This window comes from Histomonas meleagridis (genome assembly GCF_020186115.1).
Source record: "Histomonas meleagridis strain 2922-C6/04-10x chromosome Unknown contig_55, whole genome shotgun sequence".
Classification (NCBI taxonomy): Eukaryota; Parabasalia; order Tritrichomonadida; family Dientamoebidae; genus Histomonas; species Histomonas meleagridis.
The window spans coordinates 43665-71579 of record NW_027150898.1 but is presented as its reverse complement, the minus strand read 5'-3'; the positions used below and the strand labels follow the sequence as shown (position 1 = coordinate 71579).

Below are 27915 nucleotides of genomic sequence, written 5' to 3'. Positions count from 1 at the left end.
ATAGAGATCAATGATGTGCAAAAAACAAATATTTTATTTTGGTTTATTGGCCGTTTCCACAACCCGAAACTTTGTGTTGTAAAAAAACTGTCGAAGATTTAGTAAAATTATATACTTTATTAAAACATTTGATAATTATAACAAGAAATCATTTCTTTCATATGTTTTGATATCGGAAAGGATAAAGTCTGTGGGGTTGTCATAAACGTTTTTAGAACATTTAATTTAAAGAAGAGAAAAGATCAATAAGATTTTACTCGAATTAATCTATCAAAAGTTTTTTTCGAAAAACAACATATTGAATTTTTAAATGAATCCATATGAATTAGTTATACATATTATTAAACAAAATAACCAAAAATAGCTTCAAATAATTCACCATTAAAACATCCCCATGAAATACAAACACAAACATTAATATTTTAATACATTCTAATTCAGTATAACTTTTCTCATTTTACAAAATTCTAATTTAAACTTTGATGTTTATTCATCAGGAGCAATATATGTTCCGGCGAATATGACTGATCCATTTTTGTTTCTTATTAAATAAATGAATGGATGATCAGCATTAAACTCAATTGTTTCGAAATCAAATCCTAAGTCATCAACTTCATCTAAATCTTCTTCTTCCAAAATAACTGCAGTTGCAGCCGATGCTTCAGTACCTTCTTCATTTACTTCAATAAATGTTTTGTGTAATATATCTGTTACAATATATGAATTTTCTGATTGTTCGAAGATATCAATAATTCCAATTGATTTAAGCATTTCGACAAGTGAAGTTGAACCCCATTTATGAGTAAACTTTGGTATTGTATAAAATATTTTTATATCTGATAATTCAAGTTTGTTAATATATTCATGAAAATTGGTTCTTAGTCTTTTAAATGATTCGATATCATTTCTCTTTGGTAAAAATATAATCAATGAATTATCATCAACATAAGGAATAGAAAGAACTTGTGCTTCGGAATCTTCTGCATAAGGAAGATACCCATTTTCTTTCATGAAATCAGTATGTTTAATTGAATTATCAAATAACTCAAAAGATCTGGTAAATGTGTTTTCCGGATCAAAACTTAAACGCCATTTAGAGCGAAAATATATGGCGCTTGTGATGATTATATATGTTGAAGGATTAACAGCATCAGGAGTTACAAGACCTTTAATAAGACCATGCGTTAATTCAGAAATATTTTGGTTAATTTGGTCAAGACCAGGTTGAGGAAATATGACTGGTGTAATTTTGGAACCTAGAACTTCAATTAAAGCTTCGAATATACTCATATCTCTGACTAGATTTTCGTTTGGCCAAATGGAGTTCACGCCTATGATAGAAGTGCTTTCATCTTCTTTTTCAATGGTTTGAATCATATTTTGAAGTGAAATTAATAGATCTCTTGTGCCAATTTCAGTGTCTATTCCTAAAGATTCAAGAATTTGAATTTTTGAAGCGTTTTCAAAAAAAGAAGATGTCATGATAAGTGATACAAAAGTTGAGTAAGGTGAAAGAATTATGTTTGAAGAACCATCATCAAAAAAGTTCAACATCTTTTGCGCTAATTCCTGAGTAGATTCTGGAAGTGTCAGTCCTCTTCTGACTTCAGACATTGTGAAATGTTAATGCTGGGAAATATTCAAAAGAGAGATAAACCATTGAAAATTGATATCAAAATTTTTCTGTTTTCAAAAGGCGTCAGAAAAATTCATAATATAATCAAAATTATGGTGACAAATGGTCTACATTTGATGAACTCATTATTTATTATTTTTGAAGCCTCAATTATGTTGGAACAAATATTTACAATTTGATCCATCGTCATCAGTCATAATATCAAATCCTCCATTTTCAATAGCCAATTCATTCCATCTTTTCTGTAAGCTTTTTGGAAATATATCTGATAGTTACATTTCATTACCAAGTTTTATATCATCTCAATGGCGTGATCCAATTACTCATCCATTAGTTACGATATTACTCCTTGAATTACATGAAATTCTTTTTTTCATTAATGAATATTACCATAAATAAAGAAGGGTATTTAAAAACAAAATGGTATTAATTATTTTACTCAAGTTGAGAGTAAATTCAAGGAAGTCTTCCTTTTTTTCGCGATTACCAAAAAAATCATAGAATGATTTTCATTTATATCGACTGAACCTTGTTTATAATCCCACTTCAAATATTATAAAGTCAAATATTATTTTGTTTAACTTCATAATTTATAAATCTTGGAATTCCTGATGTATCAATTCTATCTTTACTTTTACTAGTAGCTTTTATTTTCAATTTAAAATCTTCAAAACCATTCCAATTACCTTCAAAAATAAAACCTATTTTTGTATTCTCTATATCTATCATATCATCGAATGAATAAATATCCATAAGTTTTAATAAACTACCATCAGCATGAAGGTTAGTGAGAAATCCATATGGAGGATATTCAAAGAATAAATTAAGTGATCGAATCATTGTATCATTATCAGCAAGTTCAATAGAAATATTATAAGAGAAAAAGTATGGGCTTACCATTATACTATTAATATTTGTTAATTTTTTGAATTCTCTTCTTGAATCATAAACATCAATCGAATTTTTATGTATAATGATTTTTTTTAGTTTTTTTGTAATTAATGTTTTTTTTGGTGCTACAATGTTTTTTAATTGTTCGGGGGCATCAGAAAAAACATGGTTTGCTTTAATATTTTTTCCGCTAAGATCGGATGGACTAAAAAATAAGTTTATCAAATATACTCGATCAAATATATATTTTCCATAAAAATTAAACCTTCCTTCAAAAAAGAAAGATGGAATTAGTTTTGAATAATCACCACTTGCAATTCTTATTTCTTCATATAAAGATGATAAATATATTTTTGGTTGATTCGAAACAGAACGAAAATCGAATATTTCGCCTTCATAATTATCAATTTGATTAGCACAAATATAAACCGCATCACTCTTTATTAATTTGCTGAAATTTGATACTGTAGAAAAATCATCTGAAACAAAAGTTTCATTTAGTTTAATTAATTTCGACATTACACTTAGTTTTTCGTATAAATTAGCTCTTAAATTCGTAAAATACTCTCTTCCATATAACCTTAAAAAAAATTCAGTACTTTCTTTCCTATTTAAAAGAGGACAACTTGAATTTTCACCGTAAACAATAAGTTGAAATCTTGAAAAAATCGGAACAATAAAGGTGAGAAACATTTTCAAAAATGAAATAAAAATTTAGATTAAAAATCAATAAAATGTTAGGTTTAATGAATTAATTATTTCATTGAGTTCAACCGTAAACAATTTCAATTATCTCGAATAAGCATAATAATCGCTTTTTGCCAAATTCAATGTTATAACATTAACAAAATCAATTCTGAGACAAAAAACTTTGTGACATTAAAATACTTAGAAATTAGCTTTATACTATTATAAATGCATTGAAACATTGAAAGTATATCATCAAATTGATTGATTCAACTTTCAACGAATCCAAATCTTTTAATTATTCCATATAAACCTCTGTAAGTCAAAATTTGGTTCAAACTTATATCATTTATATCTTATTTATTATATATTTATTAAAATAAAAAACACATGTTATGACTTTACTATTAATACCATTATCCATTGCTACTTTATTTCTTTATTTTCTTTACCACACAAATAATTAATCACGACAGTAACTATTATCAATACCCCAACATGTACACAACTGGCTGCAATCAATACAGGGTAAACATTTGGATCACATTCATTAATTGCTTTTACTTTTGAAACATTTAAGTTTCCAAATATATCACCTTTTTAGCTATTATTTGTCATTACAGTGGTATTTAGAGATAGAATCAGGATCTTCACCTGGTTCTTTACTTCTATGATTTAATTGGCAAATGTTGACCTTTAATATTTAATAATTAAAAGAGCAATCGGGAATTTGTGTACCCAGATTGTGTGACACAAAACTTCTCACAAACAGACATAAAAAATTGTTTATAAAGGAAAAAAATTATTTTAACTTTTGAATACTGAGATCAAAGAGTCACTTTTATATCTCAATTTTTTCAACGAAATTTTCAATTTTTGTGAGACAAAAAGTGCTATTGTTCACGAAATCATGTGAAATGAATGTAAATGTGATAGAATTCATTCAAACCAATTCAATCGAAACAAACGTTTTTTCATTCAAAAAATAATCATTCACTATCAAAAGGAACTGCAGTTCAACAGAAAACAATAAACGGTCATATGGTCTGAAATTCAATGCAAACGGCCGCTGAATAACTGTAAACCTCCAATTTCCCAGTTCAGAAATGACCATTCCCAAAGCTCACCAAAATCTTACAAATACGTGGCCAAGCAAAGTCAACTCATATGAGATTGGCGAGGAGCTTGGGCATGGTGCATTTTCACATGTTTGTAAAGCCACTAATACAAAGAATAATCAACAATACGCAATAAAAATTTTTGCTAAACCAAACCTAACTGATAAAGGAGACCAAGAGCGCTTCCAACGAGAAGTCAATACAATGGCATATCTCAGGCATGATAATTTAGTAGCTTTATATGATTTCTTTTGGGATGAAAATAACTTTTACTTAGTAATGGATTATTGTCAAGGAGGAGAACTCTTCGATTATATTGTTGACCACGACAAATTAAGTGAGCCAGTAGCGGCTTTAATCTTTCAACAAATTGTATCAGCAATTGCATATTGTCATTCAGCCGGTGTTGCACATCGAGATCTCAAACCTGAGAACATTCTCATAACTAAGTTTCCACAAATAAAAGTATCCGATTTTGGGTTATGTGGATTTATATCCGAACATCAAATGATGGAAACATTTTGTGGATCGCCGTGTTATTGCTCACCCGAGTGTCTTTGCCGTATCCAATATGATGGCCCTAAGAGCGATATTTGGAGTCTTGGCGTAATTTTATATGCAATGGTAACCGGTGAACATCCATGGAACATATCCAACACCTCCACCATGCTTCGTCAGATCCTTAAAGGGTCGTATACAGTTCCACCTTATGTTTCTGCACAATGTAAAGATTTGATAACATCTATGATGAAAGTCAATCCACAAGACCGGATCACCATTGACGCGATTCTTAACCACCCATGGCTTAAAGTCGCCGACAAATGTCCGAAAAGGAAGAAATCGCAAGTCAAAATTTTACTTCCACCAATAAACACTATTTCCATGCAAGAGATCTCCGAAGCGACAGCGCGTACTTCGACACGCTCCGAGCATGGAATTGTTTCACCTTTTCTTGATACAGATGATAAAGATTCGGAATCTGGCGGGAATAACGCGTTGCCAAGATTACGCATCAGAAGTTCTTCTGTGGGCTCTTTGAAAGTTTGCAGTAGCACCGAATCGTTGTCAAAGAAAAATACGCAACGAAAATTGGCGCCAAGACCGCGAATCTCAAGTCGACAGAAATCGGCGGCAAATTTACTGCCGAAAGTGAAAAAGAGAAAAGAAAGAAACTCATTGACACCAATGACAACAATTTTCGAGAGTTCATAAAATGTTTGTTATGTTTCATGTTTTATATAAAATATGTTTTTGTATTCATTAATTTACTTCTAAAGATATAATACTTTAAAACAAAATATTTTGTGAATAAAGGAAAAAAAAAATTTGAAAAAAAGTTAAAAGATTAAAAATTTATTTTTATAAAAATTCATATGAAAAAAGTAAATTGAATCGGAATTTCTTCTTCAATTAGAATAAAAAGCTTTGAGGGCTTTCTAAATAATTTTAGCATTAGCTTCACTCATTCATTTTTGTTCTAATAATTTAACAATTTCTGTATGACCTTTATCAGATGCACACATCAGTGCTGTTTTAAATAATTTAAATAAATACCAAATATTAATTTGAAATATAAAATTATCAAAATAAATATCATATAACATTAATAAATACTTTTAGTATTAATGTCAATTCCATTTTGTTCAAGAAGTATTTTAACTATTTCTATATGGCCATGATAAGAAGCTAATATAAGTGCTGTATTAAATAATTTAAATAATTTCCAAATCATATTTTGAAATATAAAATTATTAAAATAAATATCATATAAAACAAATAAATACTTTTAGTATTAATGTCAATTCCATTATGTTTAAGAAGTATTTTAACGATTTCTATATGACCTTTTCTAGATGCAGAAATTAATGCTGTGTCAAATAATTTAAATCATTTCCAAATTTTATATGAAAATATTAAATAATTAAAAGGAATATCAAATAAAACAAATTAGTATCTTTAACATTAATATCAATTCCTTCTTGTTCAAGAAGCATTTTAACGATTTCTATATGATCATTTTTAGATGCCCAGCTAAGTGCTGTATCAAATAATTTGAATAATTTCCGAATACTGTTTTTAAACCCATAATTATTAAAATAAATATCATATAAAACGAATAAATATTTTTTGCATTAACATCAATTCCTTCATGACCAAGAAGTATTTTAACTATTTCTATATGACCATGATAAGATGCAAAAATTAATGCTGTATTAAATAATTTGAACAATTTCCAAATATCACCATATAATATTGAACCATCAAAAAGAACACCAAACAAAACGAATAAATATTTTTAGCATTAACATCAATTCCTTCATGACCAAGAAGTAATTTAACAATTTCTATCTGACTTTTTTTAGATGCCCAGTTAAGTGCTGTATCAAATAATTTGAATAATTACCGAATATTGTTTTAAGATATCGGAATTTTAAAACAAATATTATATAAAATATATAAATATTTTTAGAATTAACATCAATTCCTTTTTGTTCAAGAAGTAATTTAACTATTTCTGTATATCCTTTTTTTGATACAATTATAAGTATTGTTCTAAATATTTCTAATAATTTCCAAATATTATTTTGAAATAAAAAATTATTAAAACAAATTATAAATATAACAAATAAATATCTTTAGCATTAACATTAATTCCTTCTTGTTCTAGAAGTAATTTAGCTATTTCTATATTACCTCCTTCAACTGCATACATAAGTGCTGTACTAAATAATTACAATTATCATCATGTTATTGAACTAAAAATAAAATTATTAAAATAAATATAAAGAGAAAGAAAGAAATATTTTCGGCATTAATATCAATGTCTTTTTGTTTTAAAAGAAATTCAACCATTTCTATATGATCATTTAAAGATGCCAACATAAGTGCAGTCCAAAATTATTAAAATAAACTCCAAATTAATAAAATGAATTAAAAATTATTTATATAAAAATAAAATAAAAAAACAAGATGCCTGCTTCATTAATATCGTTTCTTTTTTGCTTAAATATTAAATCAGCAATCTCAACATGCCCACTTCTTGCTGCCCAAAGAAATGCTGTTAGAAACATATGATATAAATTTCAAATTATTTAAATGAAAATAAACTTAATAAAACAAATATTAATTCATCAAAATAGATATCAAATATAACATTTAAATATCTTTTGCTTCTAGATTAATTCCTTTTTGTTCCAAAAGTAATTTAACAATTTCATAATGCCCTTTTTTAGATGCGCATATAAGTGCAGTAAAAAATAAAATAAATAAATGCCAAATAATTTAAACGAATTTCAAATAAGTTAAATTATTTAAATAAATATTCATTTCGAATCGATAAAATAAATATTAAATTAATAAAATAAATTTCTTTACAGTAAATCAAACACCAAAAAGAACATATAAAATAGTGTAGCATTAATATCAATATCTTTTTGTTCAAGAAGTAATTTAACAATTTCAGTATAACCATAATAAGATGCTCGTATTAATGCAGTAAAAAATAATTTATAAAAATTCCAAATTTATACTCAAAACATCATATTATAAAATAAAATTTCAAATTGAACAAATTTATGTCAAATACATTAATATTAATATCTTTGAATTTAAGAAGATAATTAACAAATTCATGGTTTCCTGAAGATGATGCATCTGCCAAAATCGAAATTGGAAATTTTTTTATTGAAAAATATTTTAACATAAAAATATTCCCAACTAATGCCAAATGTTTTATAAAAAAATCACCAATTTCCATTCCTTCTTTTATTAAAAATGATAAGATTTCATAATTATCATCCCAAAGACATTCAACTCCTAATTCTTCTAAATCATTAATTTCAACAATTTTATTATCATAAATATATTTAAAGATATCATTTTGATGAAATTCAATTGCTGTTTCATATGCATCTTCGAATGATGAATTATTTTGTTCACATAAATGAATAATTTCTTCATTTCCACCTGCAACTGCATATTTACCTGTATTTTCGATATTTGCATTGTTCATAAGTAAATATTTAAAACATTTAACTGATCCAAAAAATGCTGCATAATCAATTAATGTAACATTTAATTTATTAATAAAAGAACATCTTTCATAAAGTGATGGTTCAATTGTTTGATTGAAATCAAAATTTGTTTGTGATGATATTTCTTGAAGTTTTTCGATTTCATCATTTCTTATTATTTTTGCAATTGTATTCGGATTAACTCCTTCTTTAATTAATTTCTTATGAATTTCCCAATCATTCTTTGAAAGCTCTTCGATATTTGAATAAAATTCTTTACGAAAACTATAATTAAAATGTCCAATTCTCATAAAATAACTTTCAATTTTTTGCATTTTTTCTTTTGTTTTATAGTGAGCAAAATATAATACTTTTTTCTTTTTAACAATTTGCGAATCATAAAGTCCATGATTAATCATATTTTCAAGAAGAAAATATGATTCATTAGTTTGCACTTCAAGTAAATATTGAGCAAACAAATTAAAAAAATCAGCATTTTTGATGTTTTTTTCTTCTGCACTTGCTTTTAGTTCCAACAAATACTTGATACAAATATTGATATCAGTTATTTTCCTTGACGCATATGCATTATATAAAAATCTCGAAATCATTAGATTAAATGAAAACGGAAAATTATAATCAAACAAACCTAAAGTCGATTTAGCCGATTCATTATTTATATTAAAAATAACCTTTTCCAACTTTTGCATTAACTCCATTTTAAAGAATAAAGTTCTGCCCAAAAGGTTGGAACACCACCTATTCAATCAACTGCCATTTTAATACAATCAAATTTAAAAACAAAAACAAACTTATCACAAAAGTGGAAACGCATTTTTCTAAAGTTTACTTAGAAGACAAAACAATTAATTTTCCATTGAATATCAACAAGTTAATCATATAATTTCTTGGCACTAATAAACATTTGATGTAAAACATATTTTTTAATTATACAGAAAGTTAAAAAACAATTTTCTTCATTTAAGTAAACTATAGAATAATAAAACTTTACAACGGACTCAATTCCCATTCAAATCCAGCTATCGTTTCCAAATAGAAAAAGTCACTGATTTTGTATTGAGAGTAATGGCTCGTCAAGTGTATTAAACTTGTCCACTTTGGCACCTTTTCTTTTATGAATGCAAATAATGATTATGGTGATTATAACCAAAAGAGCGATCGATCCCAAAACAATTGCGATTATCAGTCCTGTTTTGCTCTTCTTCTCGATCTTTTCATCAGGCGGACATTCTGCAACTATTTTTCCTTTTGATATTGACATTGACGGGAATTCGGTTCCATTATAATCTTTCTTTACCATCACTGTACTTGTAGCTATGTCATAGAATATTGTATCACGCATTGAACAATTTGGTGGTGAAAGTGAATAATAATATATACATTTTAAGTTTTCGCATTGCAAAATTGAATATTTCTCAAAGTTGAGAACATGTTCTTCAATAATAATTGATTCGAGATAAGAACAATTACAAAATGAATATGAACAAAATCCTTTCATATATTCAGGTGTAGTAAATGAAGGAGATCGACATCCTGATGGATAACTAATTAACTTTTGCGGTCCAAGTGACGTTTTCCAATAAAGAACTCCGTCATTAGCATATGTGCAATATTGCATATTTGATATCGAAACATTAAACTTTTGAAGACTGTTGCAAAATGTAAATGGATTAATACCAATGGAGGTAACTGTTTTAGGAATTGTAATTTCCATTAATGACTCACAATGTGTAAATGCTTCATCTTTGATCTCCTTTAAACCATCATTAAGAATAACAGATTCAAGAGAAGTACAATACTCAAATGCTTTCGTTGGAATGGTTTTAAGTGAGCTTGGAATTATGATACTCTTTAATCCAGACTTGGAAAAAGTGGTTTCTCCAATTGATGATAAACGGTCGTCTAGTGTAACGGTCGCTAAAGAAGGACACACTGAAAAAGCGGATTTTTCAATGGTATACAACTTAACTGATTTAATTGTGACACTTTTGAGCTTGGAACAATGTGAAAAAGCGCTCTCTTCAATTTTTTCAATATTTTCGCCAATAACAACATCTTCTAAGCTGAGGCAAGATATAAATGAATACTTTCCGATAGTGATAGTAGAATTCGGAATTGTGATATTGGTGATAGCTGTATTGGAGAATGCATATTGATTAATGCTTTGGATCTTATTACCAAGAGTGACATCCTTAAGCTTGTAGCAGTTGGTAAATGTGAACGAATTGATTGTTTCGATGTCAGATGGAAGTGATACTTTTTCTAATTGTCCGCAAGAAAAGAAAACTGCCGATCCTAACATTTCGACTGTGTTTGGAATTGAAATAGAACTCAAAGAATCACAATATGCAAATGCATAACGATTTATTGTTTTCAGTTTTCCTTCATGAGGAAAAGTAACAGTAGTTAAGGCAATACAATCTGAAAATCCATATTGTTCGATTTGTATAACATTTTCTCCTATGTTAACATTTGTTAAATTTCTGCAACCGTTAAATGAATAATTACAAATTGTAGTTATTGAAGATGGTACGTTAAATGACTTGCTTGGAATCCCTGATGGATAGCAAATAATTAAAGTTAAATCTTTGTTGTAAAGAATTCCATCATTTTCAAAATTTGAATAATTTGAATTTCCCTTAGAAACATTAATACGTTGGAGACGGAAGCATGGAGAAAACGAAGAAATTCCAATAGATGTAACTGAATCTGGAATTGTTACATTTGTCAACGAATGACAATAGCTAAATGCATTAGCTTCAATTACTTGAACGCTCTCTCCAATGATAAGGGTTGATAAGGAAGAACATTCTGAAAACGCTGAATCACAAATTGATGTAATTGAATTAGCAACGTTAACAAATTCAAGCGAAGCCCATTTAATAAATGCTGAATTTGGAATTTTGGCTACATCGTTTACAAAGATCAAGCTTTTTGTCTTGTTTTTGAAATCTAAATAAATCTTGTTTTCGATTTCACCTGCATTTAAAATCAAAGTAAAATTATCTGGTATATATCCTTGAGATGTGAGGACATTGAACAGAAGAAAGAGCATCTCAAAATGGCCTCGAAAAAACCGAAGAGCCAATTAAAAAAACATTTTCAAAAACAATGTATGTTTAAAAAGTTATATTCCAATCAAATCAAGTGGTTTACTTCAGTCTAATGGCAAATTCAATTTTGAGGCAACTAACTTTTCACTTGGAAGATGATTTTTTTTCGAATAATTTGTTTTAAATTTTCGTCATGACTTCAAACGGCCAGATGTCGACCGTTTGTGTTTTCAGCAATCTTTCATGATCGAAAAAAATCAAAAAGATCCATTTCATTTGATCAGTGAGATAAACTTAGGAATTTCTGCATCAGAGGTATTGACAAATCACCTTCATTCTATTGAAATGTTAATTACATCTCCTCAATTTCCAATATCTGACGTAATAAGTCATTTAAATGAGATTTTATCTATCATAGAAGATTCTTCATGCGAATTCAATATCGATTATTGTTTTAAAATATTTTTAAATATTTTAGTAAATATTCCAAATATAGAAATAGTTAAAAAAACGCTTGTTGTAATGAAATATTTTATATTTTCATCTCACGAAGCATCTCGTCAATTATTTAAATTACAAATTTTCCCAATTCTCATTTTGTTTTTACAGCAAATTGATAATAATTTCATAAGACGTACCATATTTTCAATTTTTAGTAACCTCCTTAAGGAGGGCGAAGAAATATTTTATGCATGTATTGAATGCCGATTTGTAGAACTTTATGTAAATGAATTTCAACGACTTCTTAATGCCCTTAATTTATCTGATTTTCATTCATTTACACTTCTCGATCCCGTCATTGATGGGCTTCTTTCATTATCACAATATCCCACACCATATTCACAACAACTGATACATATGTATTCATCCATATTGTCAAATCGCCAAAACCTTGGAATGTTTGTTGATAACACATTAAGTTACTCAAAGAATTTAATGGTTAATCCCATCTTTGATAACACCATATTTTTTACGAGCGGATTTGTTTCTAATATTCTTGAGATTTTATGTGATGATTATAGTGTCTATTGGACAAATAGTTATTTATGTTTAGGACAAATTTTAAAAGATCAAACACAAGAAGCTTATAACTTAATTAATGGTTTTGATCTTGTTTCTTGTTGTGCGAAAGCTCTTTCATTCCAAGATTTGGATACTTTCGCACAAGGTTTATTCTTTTTCGTTTCGAATTTCATCGATAAGAAAATGGTCCTAATTCCTGAGTTAGAAAAGTTGAATTTGTTTAATTGGGAATATTTACAATTTCGAATTGTTTCATATAAATCAACGAAATCTTTTGCGTATATGATAATAACTGTTTTGTACTATTCGAATCTAGAACAAGTTATAAATATTATTTCGAATGATGCAACTGTTAATGTTTTGTTCGATTGTTTGGATAACGCTAAAATTAATATGATCATTAAGGCGTTGATAGCATTCGAACAATTGGAAACAAAATTTAAAGATAAAATTCGACAGTTTCCTCTTTTTTTGGAAAGATTGGCAATTTTCTTAGAAAATGTAACAAATGATGCAAATGAAGAAGTGGCCGGAAAGGCATTAATGTTAAGGCACGCACTAGAAATAGATTGATATGTTAATTTTTTTGTTTTTATAATAAACTGGAATTAAAATAATTTTAAAACAAATGTTTAAATATTTTTTATCATTAGCCCAAACAATGTTATGTTGTATTTAATTGTTATTTTATTCCAAATTATAAGAAAACATGCTTTTATTGTACAAATTTGTAAATTGACTTTAGTAAAACCATGTAATAAGGTATGGTTTGAATATTTTTTTTTCTTTTAATATTTGTAGAGTTAAAATGATGCTATAAATTCTTTTGTTTTACAGATTGGGAATTGTTAATTCAATCAATAGTTTACATTTCGGTTTTTGGCTACTGAAATTTTCGCATCACATTTCGCTTATATGAAAGTGCAATTTGGCACTTTTCATAATGTCGCAAGCAATTTTTCCAACTATTTCCACAATTGCGAATTCAATCGGAATATCACACGTCAAAGAATCAATTGCGTCTAAAATATATCATCAAGTAAAGCGAGATATCATAAAAATTTTAGGTGATTCAATACAGATGATGCAAATTCATCACTGCAGAACTCTTAAAGTATCACATATTAACATGGCTCTTGAATCAAACAAATTAGAACCACTATTTGGATATACAGATGGAAAGGAAATCAATTTCGAAAATATTGGAACTATAGATGCCCTTAATTTATTAGTTTATATGGACTACCCTGTTAATATTGAATCATTTATGCGTTTTGAATTAAAGCCATATCCATTAGATATTTCATATGATCTAGAATGGCTTGCAGTAATGGGCCAACCACTAAGAAGTCAAGAAGCTCTTGGAACAGGCCAACCATCAGAAGCTGAGACATCAGATCTTGGTGAAAAACAATTGTTTGTAAATTTTTCCAATTGGCAAAACAATCTAGAATCCGATTTTACCATCTCATCTAAGCATAGTTTTTCTTATGAATTTAAGCTTTACTATCAAACAGCCCGTAAGAATCTACTTTCTAATGATTTCCATCATCGTGAAAAAATGCTGCAACAACTCCGCAAAGAGAATTGTCTTGAAACTCTTATTCCATACTTTATCCAATTTTCCCAAACCATTATCAATGATTATCCCAAAGATTATGAGAAACTTTTATTATCGGTTTCCATCATGAAGTCATTATGTAAAAACGAGGAACTTTCAATTGACATCTATTTACAGACCCTATTAACAGTAGCTTTAACATTTTTAGTCAGTCCACGAATCATGTCAAATGACATCTCGCGTCAACTACTGATACGCTCATACGCCTGCGACTTGTTCAAGGTCCTCATAGATCGTTCTATAGCGAATTATCCGAACGTTGAGCCGATGACCACATCAAATCTTCTAACCGTCATCGTCGGGAACAATTCGATACCCCAAAAGTTTGGCGCCGCTTCTGCTTTACTCACGTTGGGGTTAAACACTGCATCGAACTTTCTGTTCCCAGTAATCCCGAACTTGTTAAATGAATTAAAGGAAGCGGATTCAGTCGAACAAAGTTATAAAGGTAAAGAAGCGATCGTTAGAACTTACGACGTTTTGTTGAAAGCAATTGGTAACTGTGTACATGCAGATACAATCAAAATGCTGGCTAAAGGTATTGAGCCTTTGAACCCATTGTCAATGCCGTCAATAGATGGAGAAAACTATTTGAAGCTGGTGGATAAATTCGGATTGGATTTGATCCCGTACTGTATAGATGAGTCATCGCTTTTATATATATAAATATATTTTTTTGTGTATAAAAAATGTTTTTGGAAATAATTAGAAAGAATTAATATAAATTTATGTTTTCTAAATTTTGATTCGTGAAATATTACAATGCTTTAATGTATGAAAAATTTGTAAAGTATTATTTGTAGTTGTAACGAAAATTTTGAGATTATTTTTATGAATGAAAATCATTGAACTTATTTTTTAATCCTTTTAACCAGGAATATAATATCACTTCATGCAAAATTCTATAAGATTAAATCTTTTTTTGGATTATTTCACACTCTTATAACGTGTTTTCCTTTTAATTTTTTTTAGTACACTTGAAAATGAAAAGTTTTTCTAATTAATGGAAATGCAATATGATTTTTTTCTAATAGCGTTTCATGCAGCTTTCAAAAAGAATAAATAAAGGCACCTCGGATTTAGAATATAAACAATTCTTATAAAAATTTACATTTTGTAAATGCTTTATCATCTACATATATGTAGCAAGATAAATCAATGATTATAATTAATTTATTTTTATATTCAGTAATTTTTTTCCATTCATACCTGCAAAGGGAAATTTATTCAATAAATAATTTAATTCATCAAATGTTTTTACATCTGCATATGATTTTATCAAAATTTACTAATAAAAAATTGAAGGTCCGTTGAAAGTTTATTGTAATAAAAACAAATATTTAACCAAATATTTGTAAAGGCAATAATAGATTTGAATTTATACACCGTTATTCAAACCTGTCGATCGACATGAAGAGCACTTTCTGAATATATCTTTCAAAAAGTGATATTTTGACACTTTTTGTCAAGAAGTAGCTCAACGATTCTGTTCATTTTTTGCTTCTGCCAATTGGATTCTCAGAGCTCTTATCTTTTCTTCCATCTCATTTTTTAAACGCTTGTATAACGTTTCATTTTCGCTCTGTAGATGGTTGATTCTATTTTCAAGTTCATCATTACTTTTTAAAAGACTTTTAAACTCTTCTTCATCCGTTGCTGTGGCATTTCCCTCACTATCAGTTGGTTCCTTTGGAATTTGTCCATTTTTAAGAGACTTTATTTTTGTTATTAAATTTCCCATATTATTCTCATCTAAAGACAACTTAAAACACTTAACTAACTCATCTTTGAATTCGTTGCAATCGTTTTCCATCTTTTCCAATTTTTGTTTAAGAATTAAATACATCGAATTAAGTTCTTGATTTTTTCTCAAAAGAGCTTCGTTGTCTTGTTTTAGAGCATCTCTTTCCTTAACGATGTCTTCTTCTGTCTTTAGCTTTTGAATTTTATTTAGCTTACTTCTTAAATTTAGATTTTTTTCAGTTTCGTTTTTGAGTTTCTGTTTTGTTTCCGAAAGAGCTGAAGAAATTTCTTCTATTTCGCGATGGATCTGTGCTGCTCTTTCAATAGAAGAATTCTGTTCGCTCTTGAGTTTATTGAAGTTCTCTTCATAGTTCGGCGGTGGTTTTGTGGATTCAATAAGAATTTGTAATCTTTGAAAATCAGGTGGAATACGTTTTTGCTTAAAGATTTCGAAAAGACATGTCTTGGATTGCCATGCAATTCTACCTTTTTTGATGGTATTAATACGGTCATTTAAATTTGAAATTAATTTGTCAAATGATTGAATTGGAGTATTCACTGGATTTGGTGTATTATGTGAAGGAGGTGGAATAAAGCCAAAATTTGATGAAAGAAAGGAATCTGTTGAATTGTGAAATGGATATGAAAATAAAAATGAGCCATTTCGGATTATTTGTTGAATCTCTAAAAGATCACTTGTTTCTTGGAGTCTTTTCTCTATGGGTGTGACATCATTTCCATTGATAACTTCAATGGAAAAACCAAATGCAAAAAGCACCATTTCACGTACATAAAGACGTGCCATGATTGGTGTTTCTGTAATGTCAATATTTTTCAATTTAGGAAGAGCAGTCGCGTATTTGAAAGAAGTAATTAATGTGTTTTTCATGATCAAAATTTCAATATTTTTAAGATTGATAATTCCGTCAAAATTAACAATAGGACAATTTGAAACGTCAACTTTTGTTATCATTAAATAATTAATATCTTTGAAGCTTGATAAATATGGCGGGATTTGATAATTTTCATATTTTTTTTGCTGGAATATTTCGTGTTGCGTTTGGCTTCTATTGGTGAAAGTTCTTTTTGGAAATTGAATTCCAATGTTATTTTTTGGGATAATGTTCATCTTCTACGCAAACCGAAAGAGAAACAAAATGGGGCACCTCAAACATGAAGATGAAAAAATCAGACATCTCTTTGTTACTGGTTCAAGTTAATTTCAAAATCACGGATTTTTTAAATGATAATACTATGCCAATTAAAAATCTAAAAAAAAATATGGATAATTAAAATTTTCCATTTTATATGCAAAATACAAACTGAAATAAATCATGGTTTAACCAGTCAGCCCAGTTAACTGAACAACAATAACACACATTTTATAATCTCGTTAGCTTATTTTTTTCATTTTTAAATTTGAATGAGAGTAATATCATGTTGTTCTGTTATGCTTGTTGAAAACACTCATGTTTGCCATTTGATTTTTTTATAAAATATATATATCTTTTTTTCCAAAATATCAAATATCAACATTGAAATTTTTTTGTTTCAATTCATTAAATTTAAATGCTTAACTGACTGGCAATTGCATTTAAGTGATGGATATTTTTTATGTTAAAAATTTTCAACTTATTGCAAGTTTTTTCATTGTTCGAGTGCTTACATTAACGGCGATGTGACTGTAAACAGATGAGGTGAAATTTTTAACGGCTTTAGTCCTGAAACAACGGCTATTTTCGATGCGAGTTATAAAATAACTGATGGAAAAATTTGGCAGTCATCACTTCACTTTTTGAATGTAATTCTATTAACCCGATCGAAATGTGTCAATTTTCCACAACCAAGTTTAATTCAAATTTCAATCGTTCTATTTTGAATGTGTAAAAAGGAGTTTTCGACCAATTTATAATCAAATTTAAATCAGAATTTTGAATTATTACATTAATTTAAAAAATATTTTTCATTCTTAATTACATACAACATGAATGTCGATTTTAATGTGAATTTTAAATATTAATTTCATGTGTATATAATGAGATATTTGTTTTTCAATTTTGAATCAGATCAATTTATTGAGATAAACTCCAGCGTCATTAAAAACTCAAACACTTCACATTACTTTCAAAAAAAAATGTTGTCAGCGTATAATGGTTTCAAAAAGTTGTTTTGAATGATTGAGTTAAAACGTTCCAAAATCCAGTTATATGAGCACAATCGAGAATAATTCTTCTATAAATTCTTCCACAATTCAGACTACCCATCTCACAACTATTGATGATCAAATAATTTCAGCTCAGAAACGCGAATCATTACTTTATCCACTTTATTCCGAAATTTCTCAATTTGTTCATATTCCTCTTCCTTTTTACCTACTAGAAATTCTTCTTCTAGTTGTTCAAGTTATTGTATGTTGTTACTGGCCATTAAACCTACAAATTTATCCAAATGAAGATAGTAAGTTTCGTTTTATTCATTTTATTCAGTATGCACTTGATTTTGGAATAACAAAAGTAAACTGGGATAGAACAATTTTATACTATATCATTATGTTTGTAGTATGTGTATTGATTTTTGGATGGCATATTATTGTAACAGTTTTATATTCAAAAACACGACAATACTCCAAACCCTTTTTATACATTTCCCACGTTATACAGATTATTGTTGTACCATGTTGTCTTGGCTGGTTTCCAACATTTGCCGGATATGCAGTTTATAATCTTGGGATTGAAGCCACTTCTAATACGACCACTGGCTATACTTTAGCTGTTGCTATAATTTCCACTATATTTTCTTTTGGATTATTATTTTATGGAATTTTTTCATATGGCTTAACATGTCGTAATACAGTCTTTACTTATACGCCATTTTCAGCCTGGGATCCCACCATTGTTAGTGTCTTTTATTCCTTTACAGCCATCACATCATTTTTCGGCCCAATTTTAAGTTTATTTCCATCGTGGGTCACTTTTATCGTCCAGATCATTGTTTTAATTTTTTTAATATATTCTCAACTTAAAATATTTCAATTTCCATTTCATTTCTTTTTCATGCATTATGTGACTTCATTAATTCCAGGATTTTATCTATCCACACAAATAGTAATTGTACCAATGATATTTGGAGTTAAAATGTCAGAAACGATTTTTTTATTAGTTTCAATTTGTATATTAGTTATAGAGTTTGTTGTAATGTCAATCATTCTCATTATTAAGAAAAACAAAATTATTAAATCATTATCATATTCTTCATTACCTGATGGGATTGAAAGAACAGAAGAAATCAAAAAGAAACAATTACAAGAGTATGAAATTGATGAGAATTATATATCATCATATTTACGAGTTGGTATTGCATATGCATGTGATTTTTTTATTGATTTTTCATTACCTAAATTTATGATTGAGAATTATAAATCATTAGATGTATTAATTGAAACTACACAAGCGATATCATTTTTTACAGGTAAACATTTTCTTTTAGGACATTGTTTATCATTATTACAACAATATAAAAACTTAACAATATTTTATCAATTCTTAATTTACCAAATGAAGAAAATTCATGTGTTAAGACAATCGTCATTACCACGAGAAGCTTTTTCAAAGATTAATAAAATATCAAAAGAATCATCAGATGCTATACGTTCAATTCGACAATTTTGGAATGAGATTTCATTACCACATTCGAAAATTGATTTCCATCAAATAGTTACTATACAAGATACAAGTAATAAATATCGTACAATATATTTTGATTTATCAGATAAATATCCAAATAACATAGAGATTAGTAAAGAATATTGTAACTTCTTAATAGAAGGAGCAGGAGATTTTAAAGAAGCAAGTAAATGGTATTATAAAGCGATGATGTTAGAACAAGGGAAACATTTAAATGTCGATCATTCATTCGTTTCATTAATGAATATATTCCCAAAATATTTAATTAATGAAATAGTTAATATTAGAGGTGAATTCATCGAAAATAATGATAAGAAAAGTAAACTTAATAATAATGCTGATGCATCTTTATTAAGTTCTTTATTAAGTAGTTCTACGAATGGAAGTGAAATTGGACAAAAATTAGAAGAAGTTACTACCGGAATGATAAAGAATTCACGTTTAAGATTATCATTACAAAATGCATTAAATACTTTCGAATATCCTGGATTAAAGACGTCGAAATTCATTACAATACTTCAAGCTATTTTCATTGTATTATTTTTAATAATATTTTGTATTACAATTCTATCACCTACTTCAGGTATTTATGCTATTGTTGAAGAAATATTATATTTTGGTGATACTTATATATCATCTGAATATTCGACATTTATTTCATCATTATTATTTAATACACATCCATTAATTAATGAATTTGAAGGGTTAAATAAAGTTAATGAATATACACATTATCCAATTATTAATATTACATCGAATAATAACTCATTAAATAATGGGGAAATAATTATATCAAAACAATCGAAAAATGGAATCATTAATTTATTAGAATTAATGAATAGTTTATTAAGTCAATCAGATAAAAGAGGCGCAACATTTGAAGACTTATTATATCAAATGTTTTCTATGAATTTATCAATGAATTTACATATCCAACAATTAAATAGTGAACAAAAGTCGATTAGAGGTGTAATCTTTGAATCATTAAATTATTATTTACATTCGACTGGTTATTGGGAAAGTGAACAAAAGAATACAATAAATTATTTGGATTCATTATATACTGGTTCATATAATATATTTCATATCAATGAAAACTTGGCTAAAATTAAAGATGGAATCGCTAGTGATGGTAATGATTATGTTAATTCTGTTTATGATATATATTTAATATTATTATTATTAATTTCGATATTATTTTTCATAATGTTTGCTGGATTACAATTTTATTCTATTAGTTCTTTATATAGAAATTGTAATAATATAATAAAAGTATTAAAAGAAGTTAAGAAAGATACAATTAAATTATCATTAAAATCAATTTCGAAACTTGATAAATCAAAGAAAAATAGGAAAACTAAAAGTTCTACACAATTATTAATCAAACATAATTTTTCATATATATTTTTACCTTATATGACAATAATCACATTAATAACTAATACAGTAATGATAGTATTAGTCTTTTATATCGCACGATTACGTATACAAGACATAGGTAAATTAATCGTATGGTTTAACATAGCGAATACACGATTTGGATCATTATATGAAACAGTTGGTTTAATAGGTTATATTTGTTCATTATCTAATGAAAATGACATTAACGAATTAACAAAGTTCTTATTACCTACATATGAAACATTTAAAGATTCATGGACTTCAATGTTAACTGGTAATGAAGAAGTAGTTCGTTTTATGGGTGTTGATGAAGATTTAGATGAAATCCATTTCACTGATACTTGTAATGATTTATATACCGAAATTTATAAATTTTATAATTGTTTATCATTAGATCGAAAGATAATTCAAGCAGATATATTATTAAAGAGTTTAATTCAAACAATACAATTAAAAGGAGCGAAAAACATAAATTTAAATTCGGAAGAAAAATATTCGAATTTAGTATTATTATGTGAATTTTATTTATACGATAATTTAATCACATTTCAAAATTATTTCGAAACTTATGGTAATTCACAAACAGCCACATTTACAAATGAAACTCAAATGTTTTCTATTATATTTATGTTCATATCAATTATATTATTTATATTACAATTTTTATTATATAATTCATTTAATAAATTTATCGATGGAGTTAAAACATTAATTCGATTCTTACCACCAGAATCAATCATTGAAAACAACTCATTAATGGAATTAATCATTGATAACAAAGAAGAAGATGAAGATAAAAAATATTTATCACCTGCACAAACGATAATTTCTTCATTATCATATCCAATCATATTAATTAATCCTGATTTAACTATTATATCAATTAATAAATCCGCAGAAAACATTACTGGAATGATCAATCAACAAGTCATTGGTAGTCATTTAACTACATTTATACCATACATAGATAATAATACTAATAATGTCTCTGATTTATATATAAACATTGAACGAATTAAACAAAATGAAATAAATTCGATTTCAATTAGAGTTAACATAAATAATGCATTATCACAAATCGATTTAATAGGTATTCATAGTCAAATGAATGAAAACATTAATTCGTTAGCATTAAGTATTCATAGTATGAAGAAAGAAGAAGACTTACGACTAAATGCAATCGAATCCAAACAAAAGACAGAAGAAATAATACAAAAACATTTACCGAAATCAATAATGTATGGTTTAGATCAACATGAAAAAGATGATTCTTCTTATTATGTCTCTGATAATTGTACAATAATATCAATCGAAATCATTGGTATTTTAGATAGTGTATTTAATATGACGCCAAAACAAACATTTGAAATATTACGGAAAATTTATTTATATTTCGATGATATCATAAAGAAATATCCGTCGTTGATAATAATGAAGAAAAATGAACAAAACATTATATTATGTAGTGGTTTGTTCGATTTCGCTGATCAACCAAAACTACAAATTGCGCAATCATTAAACTTTTGTAATGAAATCATTAACGCAACGGACGATTTAAGTGAACAATTGATGTTGGACATTACATTTAACATAGCAATTGTGTTCGGAGGACCAATCGCAGGTAATATATTATGTAAAAGTTATCCAACATTCGAATTGGTCGGAAACTTGTTGGAGACAGTGATGGTGTTTCTGGAGGACGAAAGCATAGGAATAATCAAAATGAACAAGGAGGCAATGGACTTGATGGACAAGAGAGAGTTTGTGATAGATAAGGAAAAGGAAATAAGAGAAAAGAACGTGAAAATGTTTTTCGTGAAAAAGGTGCTGACAAAGTAACTGTAAGAAATTATTCTGTTTTGTAAATATTTTATTTGTGTGAATTGTTATTTTAGGTGAAGAAATGTTCAATGCGATTTTTATATTATCGTTAGTGAAAATGTTTTACGTATAAAGGGAACGAAGAAATATTTGACTTCGGTTTTTATATTATCGATAGTTGAAAATACTTTAAGTGAATAAGGTAACGAAGAAATAATAATTAGAAATATTTGACTTCGGTTTTTATTTATTATCAGTTGTAAATACTCTAAATGAAGAAGGTAATGAAATTAATTTCTTTTATATGCATTTTATTTGATTTTAATAATTCTTAATTCATTTGATTGAAAATGTTTTTGATGCATAAATATTTATATTATTCATTGCGAAACATTTATATCATAGTCAAAGTGAGAATTATTATATTTTTAAAAACACATAAAAAAATTACTTTTCTATAAACTTAGTACACGATCGAAGAAGTTCAATGAAAATTTGATGCTCATAATTACAGTTTGTTATCATATATTCACAAATGAGAAATATTTTTGGATTTGTAACCAGAAATTAACGAAAATGTTTTATATCTTTTGTTAATATAAATTAAAATTCAGATATTGGATGATTTAATAAGTATAATGTGATTAATCGCAGCAGCAGCAATCTGAGCCGCAGCAACAGCAGCATCCCGATGAGCAACATGATCCTCCGCCGCCGCACTTACATTTACAGCATCCATCGCATTTGCAACAATTGCAAGAGCAGCAGCTGCAACAAGAACTGGAATTTTTGCTCCGACTGCTGTTGCTATCATTTTTATCATTACCATTGTCATCGTTGTTATCATTACCATTATCATTGTTATCATTACCATTGTCATCACCATTATCATCATTATTATCATTGTCATCGTTTTCGTCACCATCATCTTCATCATCATCGTCGTCATCATCATCATCATCTTCCTCTTCTTCATCATTTCTTAAGAGATCTGCTGCTTTCTTAAGAACTTTTTTAATATTTTTCTTTTTGTATGCTGTGCATTCAACATAATGTAAACCATTATTCTTGAAAGCTTCTTTCGCATCTTTAAAGGCTATCACGGGATACCCACTTTGCATATATTGCTTGCGTAAATCAGTCTGTAAACCAATAATTAATTTAAGTTTTGGCCTATCGTGCTGATATGATGCGAGAGTTGGAAGCCAATAATTAAATATATCTTGGTATGACTGTGGATTGATAACAGAGAAGCAAATCATAAAAACATCTGTATATGGAAAACATTGATATCTCTGATATTCATCAGTTGATGATGTATCACAAAATATAAATCTCCAGTTCTCTTCTTTGGAAGGAATTTCAAAATCTTTTTTGTAGGTTTCAATAACTTGTAAAATACCATTCTTAGGAAAATTTCCGTTTTTATATGTCATAAGATAAGATGACTTACCAACCTGTGGAGACCCAATAAAGGTTAGCTTATGTTCATGATTCAGATGGGGCTTTTCGTTATATTTATTATTCATTCCACAAAATGATCATTTCGTTGCAACGAACTACAGTCAAAACCCAAAAAATGTTCTCAATTTTTGTACGTGTTGTTGTGACCGGAAAAAAATTTTCAGTGGATTACTTTGTACTGTGCAATAATTATTTTTGAAAATTTCACGTTTTTTATTAATACATTTATATTTTAACTAGGATATATTATTTAAAATACAATTTAAAATATTTTTTATAGTTTGGAATATCTTAAATATCGAGTATTATACGATAAATTATTTTATGGATTGTCAAAAGAGGTCGAAGAAACAGAAAATCCGACGGTTTTGCATGCTGTCAAAATTTGACTATAAAATGACATGTCAAATCGGTTATCCCTCACAAGATAATAGGTTAAACAATTAAATATTTTTCAAAATAATAAGCAAATTTCTTAAGCATTGGCATCAATTTATTTTGTTCACAAAATGAAATACTTTCAAAGATTTCCTTCAAACGAATTGTCATAATAAATTTTAATTAATTTTGAAAATATTTGATATTTAATACATGCAAAACATATGTTGTTTCATTAATATTTTGCTTTTGCTCAATAAATATCAAACAAATTCAGAATATGCACTATTAGTAATGACAATGAAATTGTTTTTGCACACTAAGTATTCAATATTTTTGCAGATACTATTTATTGTGATGTAATTTTGCTAATATCCATTGCATGTGATGATTACACATTTCATATTGTGCTGTATGTAATAATTACACATTTCATATTGTGCTGTATGTAATAATTACACATTTCATATTGTGCTGTATGTAATAATTACACATTTCATATTGTGCTGTATGTAATAATTACACATTTCATATTGTGCTGTATGTAATAATTACACATTTCATATTGTGCTGTATGTAATGATTACACATTTCATATTGTGCTGTATGTAATAATTACACATTTCATATTGTGCTGTATGTAATGATTACACATTTCATATTGTGCTGTATGTAATAATTACACATTTCATATTGTGCTGTATGTAATGATTACACATTTCATATTGTGCTGTTTGCAATATTACACATTTCACATTTCTTTTCCCGCAACACGCCGAAAGAGTTATTTTACATTTACTTTTTTATTTACTTTTGCGTCAGCTTTTCCACTTTTGCCGTAAGCGTGTCAATTTGGTCCTGAATTTGCGCTGCTGAGTCGAAGTCGTCTTGCGCGATTGCCTCTTCCAGTTTTTGGTTCAACTTTTGTATTTCCTCTTCCATTTCCTCCTTGCTCATCACCTTCGGCACTTCGGTGTTATCCTTTGCGATTTGTAACATTTCGAGTAACGGCGACAAAAGCTTTTCACCGAACGGCGAGATCTTAAACAACGATTTCATTTCCTCAATCGAATTACTGAAGAATTCGAAGTCAAGTTGCAAATAAAGTACTTTCGATTCTTCAAGGTCAACTTGCGCTTTGGAGATTTCCGATGAATATTGCATAGCTTGTGCTTCCATCTTTTCGATTAATTCGGTTGTTTGAGCTACGAGTGATTCATTTGCAACAATTTGTTCATTCATCGATGCGATTTGCTTATTAAGTTGTTGCGCTCCACGGAAGTTCTTTGCTGCTACTGCTGCTTTCTTTGATGTCTCCAGTGTTGGGATTGATGCCTTAGCTGCCATAAGTTGATCAGATGCTGTTTGAAGTTTACTTCTTAATTCGACAACATCTTCATTGATTTTATTACGTTGTGCTTCATTCTCTTTTTGATTCTTAAGCGCAGTATCATATTTTTGTTTAAAGGAATCACGTTTTTCAGAATATGAAAAATGATCATGACATAATGTATTAATGATTTTGGCAGCACTTTCACATTCACTTGCATCTTTCTCGCCATCATCGATTTGCTTTGCTATCTTATCAATGGCTGCAGTAATGCCAGTGATTTCGATGTCGCGCTTGTCAACCGCATCAAGCAACGATTGATAGGGTGCCTCAATTTCCTTGACTTTTTGATTGAATTTTTCGGTTTCGATTTTGATGTTATATTGATCGTTTTGCACTTCAATTTTTTCGTTGTTAAATTGATTCTCTGTGTTTCGGATTTGTTTCTTTGTGTCTTGAATCTTAGACTTAAGTTCGCTGATAGATTTCTTATGCTGATTGATTTGAGCTTGGAGGTCTTGGATAATTTTGCTGTGCTCTTCTGTTTCGGCTTGATATTGATTCAATTGGTCAACAAACGGTTGCTTGGCCGCATCAATTCGTTGCTGAAGTTCCTGTTCAAGCGCTTCATGACTTGCACGATGTTCATTTAGTGGCCTTTCAAGCTCTTTAATCGTTTCTTCGTTACGTTTACGCTCAGTGTCAATCGTTTGTTTATCATTTTCTTGCTCTTCAACAAGAGTGGTCAAACGCTTATCAAGGGCTGACTTACGGACGCGGAGTTGTGGGAGCTCATTTTGTGAGGCTGCAGCATGAGATAATAAATGTCCAGGCGCATCATTTGAAATTGAAAAAGCGTTGGAAAGAGACCTTATAAATGTGTTTTGTTGCTCGTTGATGAGGTTCTTAGTGCGGATTATGGATGTATTGAGTTGATCGGCAAGCTCATATTGTTCACTATTAAGTGCATTTATTTGTCGTCTTTCAAGGTCCGAAAGTGTTACCTTGTCCTTCTTTGTGCTTTCTACTGATGTTTTGATGTCTTTAAGGCAATTCTTGAGGCGTTGAACAAATGAATTTCCTTCTGTATCTAATCCTTCGATTTCATCTGATACGGCCACAGCTTCACTAGAAGATCCAATTGGAGCTTGAGATGTTTCTTGTTGAACATTTTGAGATGAAAATGAATTAGCACTTGGCGCAGAAAATGGATTAACTTCTTCTTCTGGTTGGTATTGAGGTGGCGCTGTTTCATTTTCGTTTGATGTAAATGAGAATGAAGATGTTTGTTCTGATTCTTGTGGAATTTCTGGAGTTGGTTGAGAAGGAGCTAGCTTTGGTGCAGCTGGTTCAGGTGTGGTACTTTCAGCATTTTCTGTTTTTGGTTTGCTTGGGAATAATTGTGCTTTTTGAGTTGAACTTAAATTTAAATTTGAATCACCTGGTTTCTTGGCAAACCTACTTGGCTTCTTCTTTTTTCCTTGACCTAATACTCTTGGCGTCTTTTTCTTGTATGCAGGTTTAGGTGCTGCTTTTGGTTGAGGTGCAGATGGCGTTGGTTCAGCTGAAGATCCGAAACTAAACTCAGAAGCAGATTCGCTTTCAGGGTGTTCCATACCAAAATTAAATGAAGAAGATCCTTCATCATTTGATCCAAAATTGAATGAACTTTCATTGTTTTCTTCAACAGGTCCATCGGTAAAGCTGAATGCGCTTTCACCGTTATCTGCACTATCTTGGACAGGCTCGTCTGTGAATCCAAAAGCGCTCATTTCAAAAAACTGCTACAGATCGTTTTGTGGTGTTGTAACCGATTCCAAATTCAATGAAATGTGGCGGTTTTAGATTTGGGTGTGTCATTCGACAAGAATCACTTGTTGCATGATGATTTTGTGTTTTTTTTTATATTATGTCATTAATGGCTATTAATCAGTCAATGATTGCATTCAAAAAATACTTAATATTCTTTTAGTTTATTAAAAATCATTTTTGCATCAGATACTTAAAAGTTATCTTCATATCTATTTTCATG

General features: G+C 28.6%; 8 protein-coding genes across 8 annotated transcripts; 3 read left to right on the top strand and 5 right to left on the bottom strand.

The window, feature by feature from the left end:
• Positions 1 to 486: 486 nt before the first annotated feature.
• On the bottom strand, positions 487 to 1614 carry GO595_007602 (serpin family protein; the record flags this gene model as incomplete). The annotated part of the gene is made up of 1 exon (XM_067921084.1): positions 487 to 1614. One exon carries the CDS (start codon positions 1612 to 1614, stop codon positions 487 to 489), a length of 1128 nt encoding a protein of 375 aa, XP_067772165.1.
• Positions 1615 to 4320: 2706 nt separating this feature from the next.
• Positions 4321 to 5544, top strand: GO595_007601 (CAMK family protein kinase; the record flags this gene model as incomplete). The annotated part of the gene is made up of 1 exon (XM_067921083.1): positions 4321 to 5544. The coding sequence occupies one exon, from the start codon at positions 4321 to 4323 to the stop codon at positions 5542 to 5544; it is 1224 nt and encodes a 407-aa protein (XP_067772164.1).
• Positions 5545 to 9408: 3864 nt separating this feature from the next.
• Positions 9409 to 11421, bottom strand: GO595_007600 (leucine-rich repeat protein; the record flags this gene model as incomplete). Its single annotated transcript, XM_067921082.1, has 1 exon — positions 9409 to 11421. The coding sequence occupies one exon, from the start codon at positions 11419 to 11421 to the stop codon at positions 9409 to 9411; it is 2013 nt and encodes a 670-aa protein (XP_067772163.1).
• A 1964-nt stretch (positions 11422 to 13385) lies between these two features.
• GO595_007599 (putative TBP-associated protein) lies at positions 13386 to 14729 on the top strand (the record flags this gene model as incomplete). The annotated part of the gene is made up of 1 exon (XM_067921080.1): positions 13386 to 14729. One exon carries the CDS (start codon positions 13386 to 13388, stop codon positions 14727 to 14729), a length of 1344 nt encoding a protein of 447 aa, XP_067772162.1.
• Positions 14730 to 15540: 811 nt separating this feature from the next.
• Positions 15541 to 16695, bottom strand: GO595_007598 (uncharacterized protein; the record flags this gene model as incomplete). The annotated part of the gene is made up of 1 exon (XM_067921079.1): positions 15541 to 16695. The coding sequence occupies one exon, from the start codon at positions 16693 to 16695 to the stop codon at positions 15541 to 15543; it is 1155 nt and encodes a 384-aa protein (XP_067772161.1).
• Positions 16696 to 21994: 5299 nt separating this feature from the next.
• Positions 21995 to 22729, top strand: GO595_007597 (Adenylate and Guanylate cyclase catalytic domain containing protein; the record flags this gene model as incomplete). The annotated part of the gene is made up of 1 exon (XM_067921078.1): positions 21995 to 22729. One exon carries the CDS (start codon positions 21995 to 21997, stop codon positions 22727 to 22729), a length of 735 nt encoding a protein of 244 aa, XP_067772160.1.
• A 626-nt stretch (positions 22730 to 23355) lies between these two features.
• On the bottom strand, positions 23356 to 24240 carry GO595_007596 (Cdc42 like protein; the record flags this gene model as incomplete). The annotated part of the gene is made up of 1 exon (XM_067921077.1): positions 23356 to 24240. The coding sequence occupies one exon, from the start codon at positions 24238 to 24240 to the stop codon at positions 23356 to 23358; it is 885 nt and encodes a 294-aa protein (XP_067772159.1).
• Positions 24241 to 25360: 1120 nt separating this feature from the next.
• On the bottom strand, positions 25361 to 27655 carry GO595_007595 (UvrB/uvrC motif family protein; the record flags this gene model as incomplete). Its single annotated transcript, XM_067921076.1, has 1 exon — positions 25361 to 27655. One exon carries the CDS (start codon positions 27653 to 27655, stop codon positions 25361 to 25363), a length of 2295 nt encoding a protein of 764 aa, XP_067772158.1.
• Between the last annotated feature and the right edge of the window lie 260 nt (positions 27656 to 27915).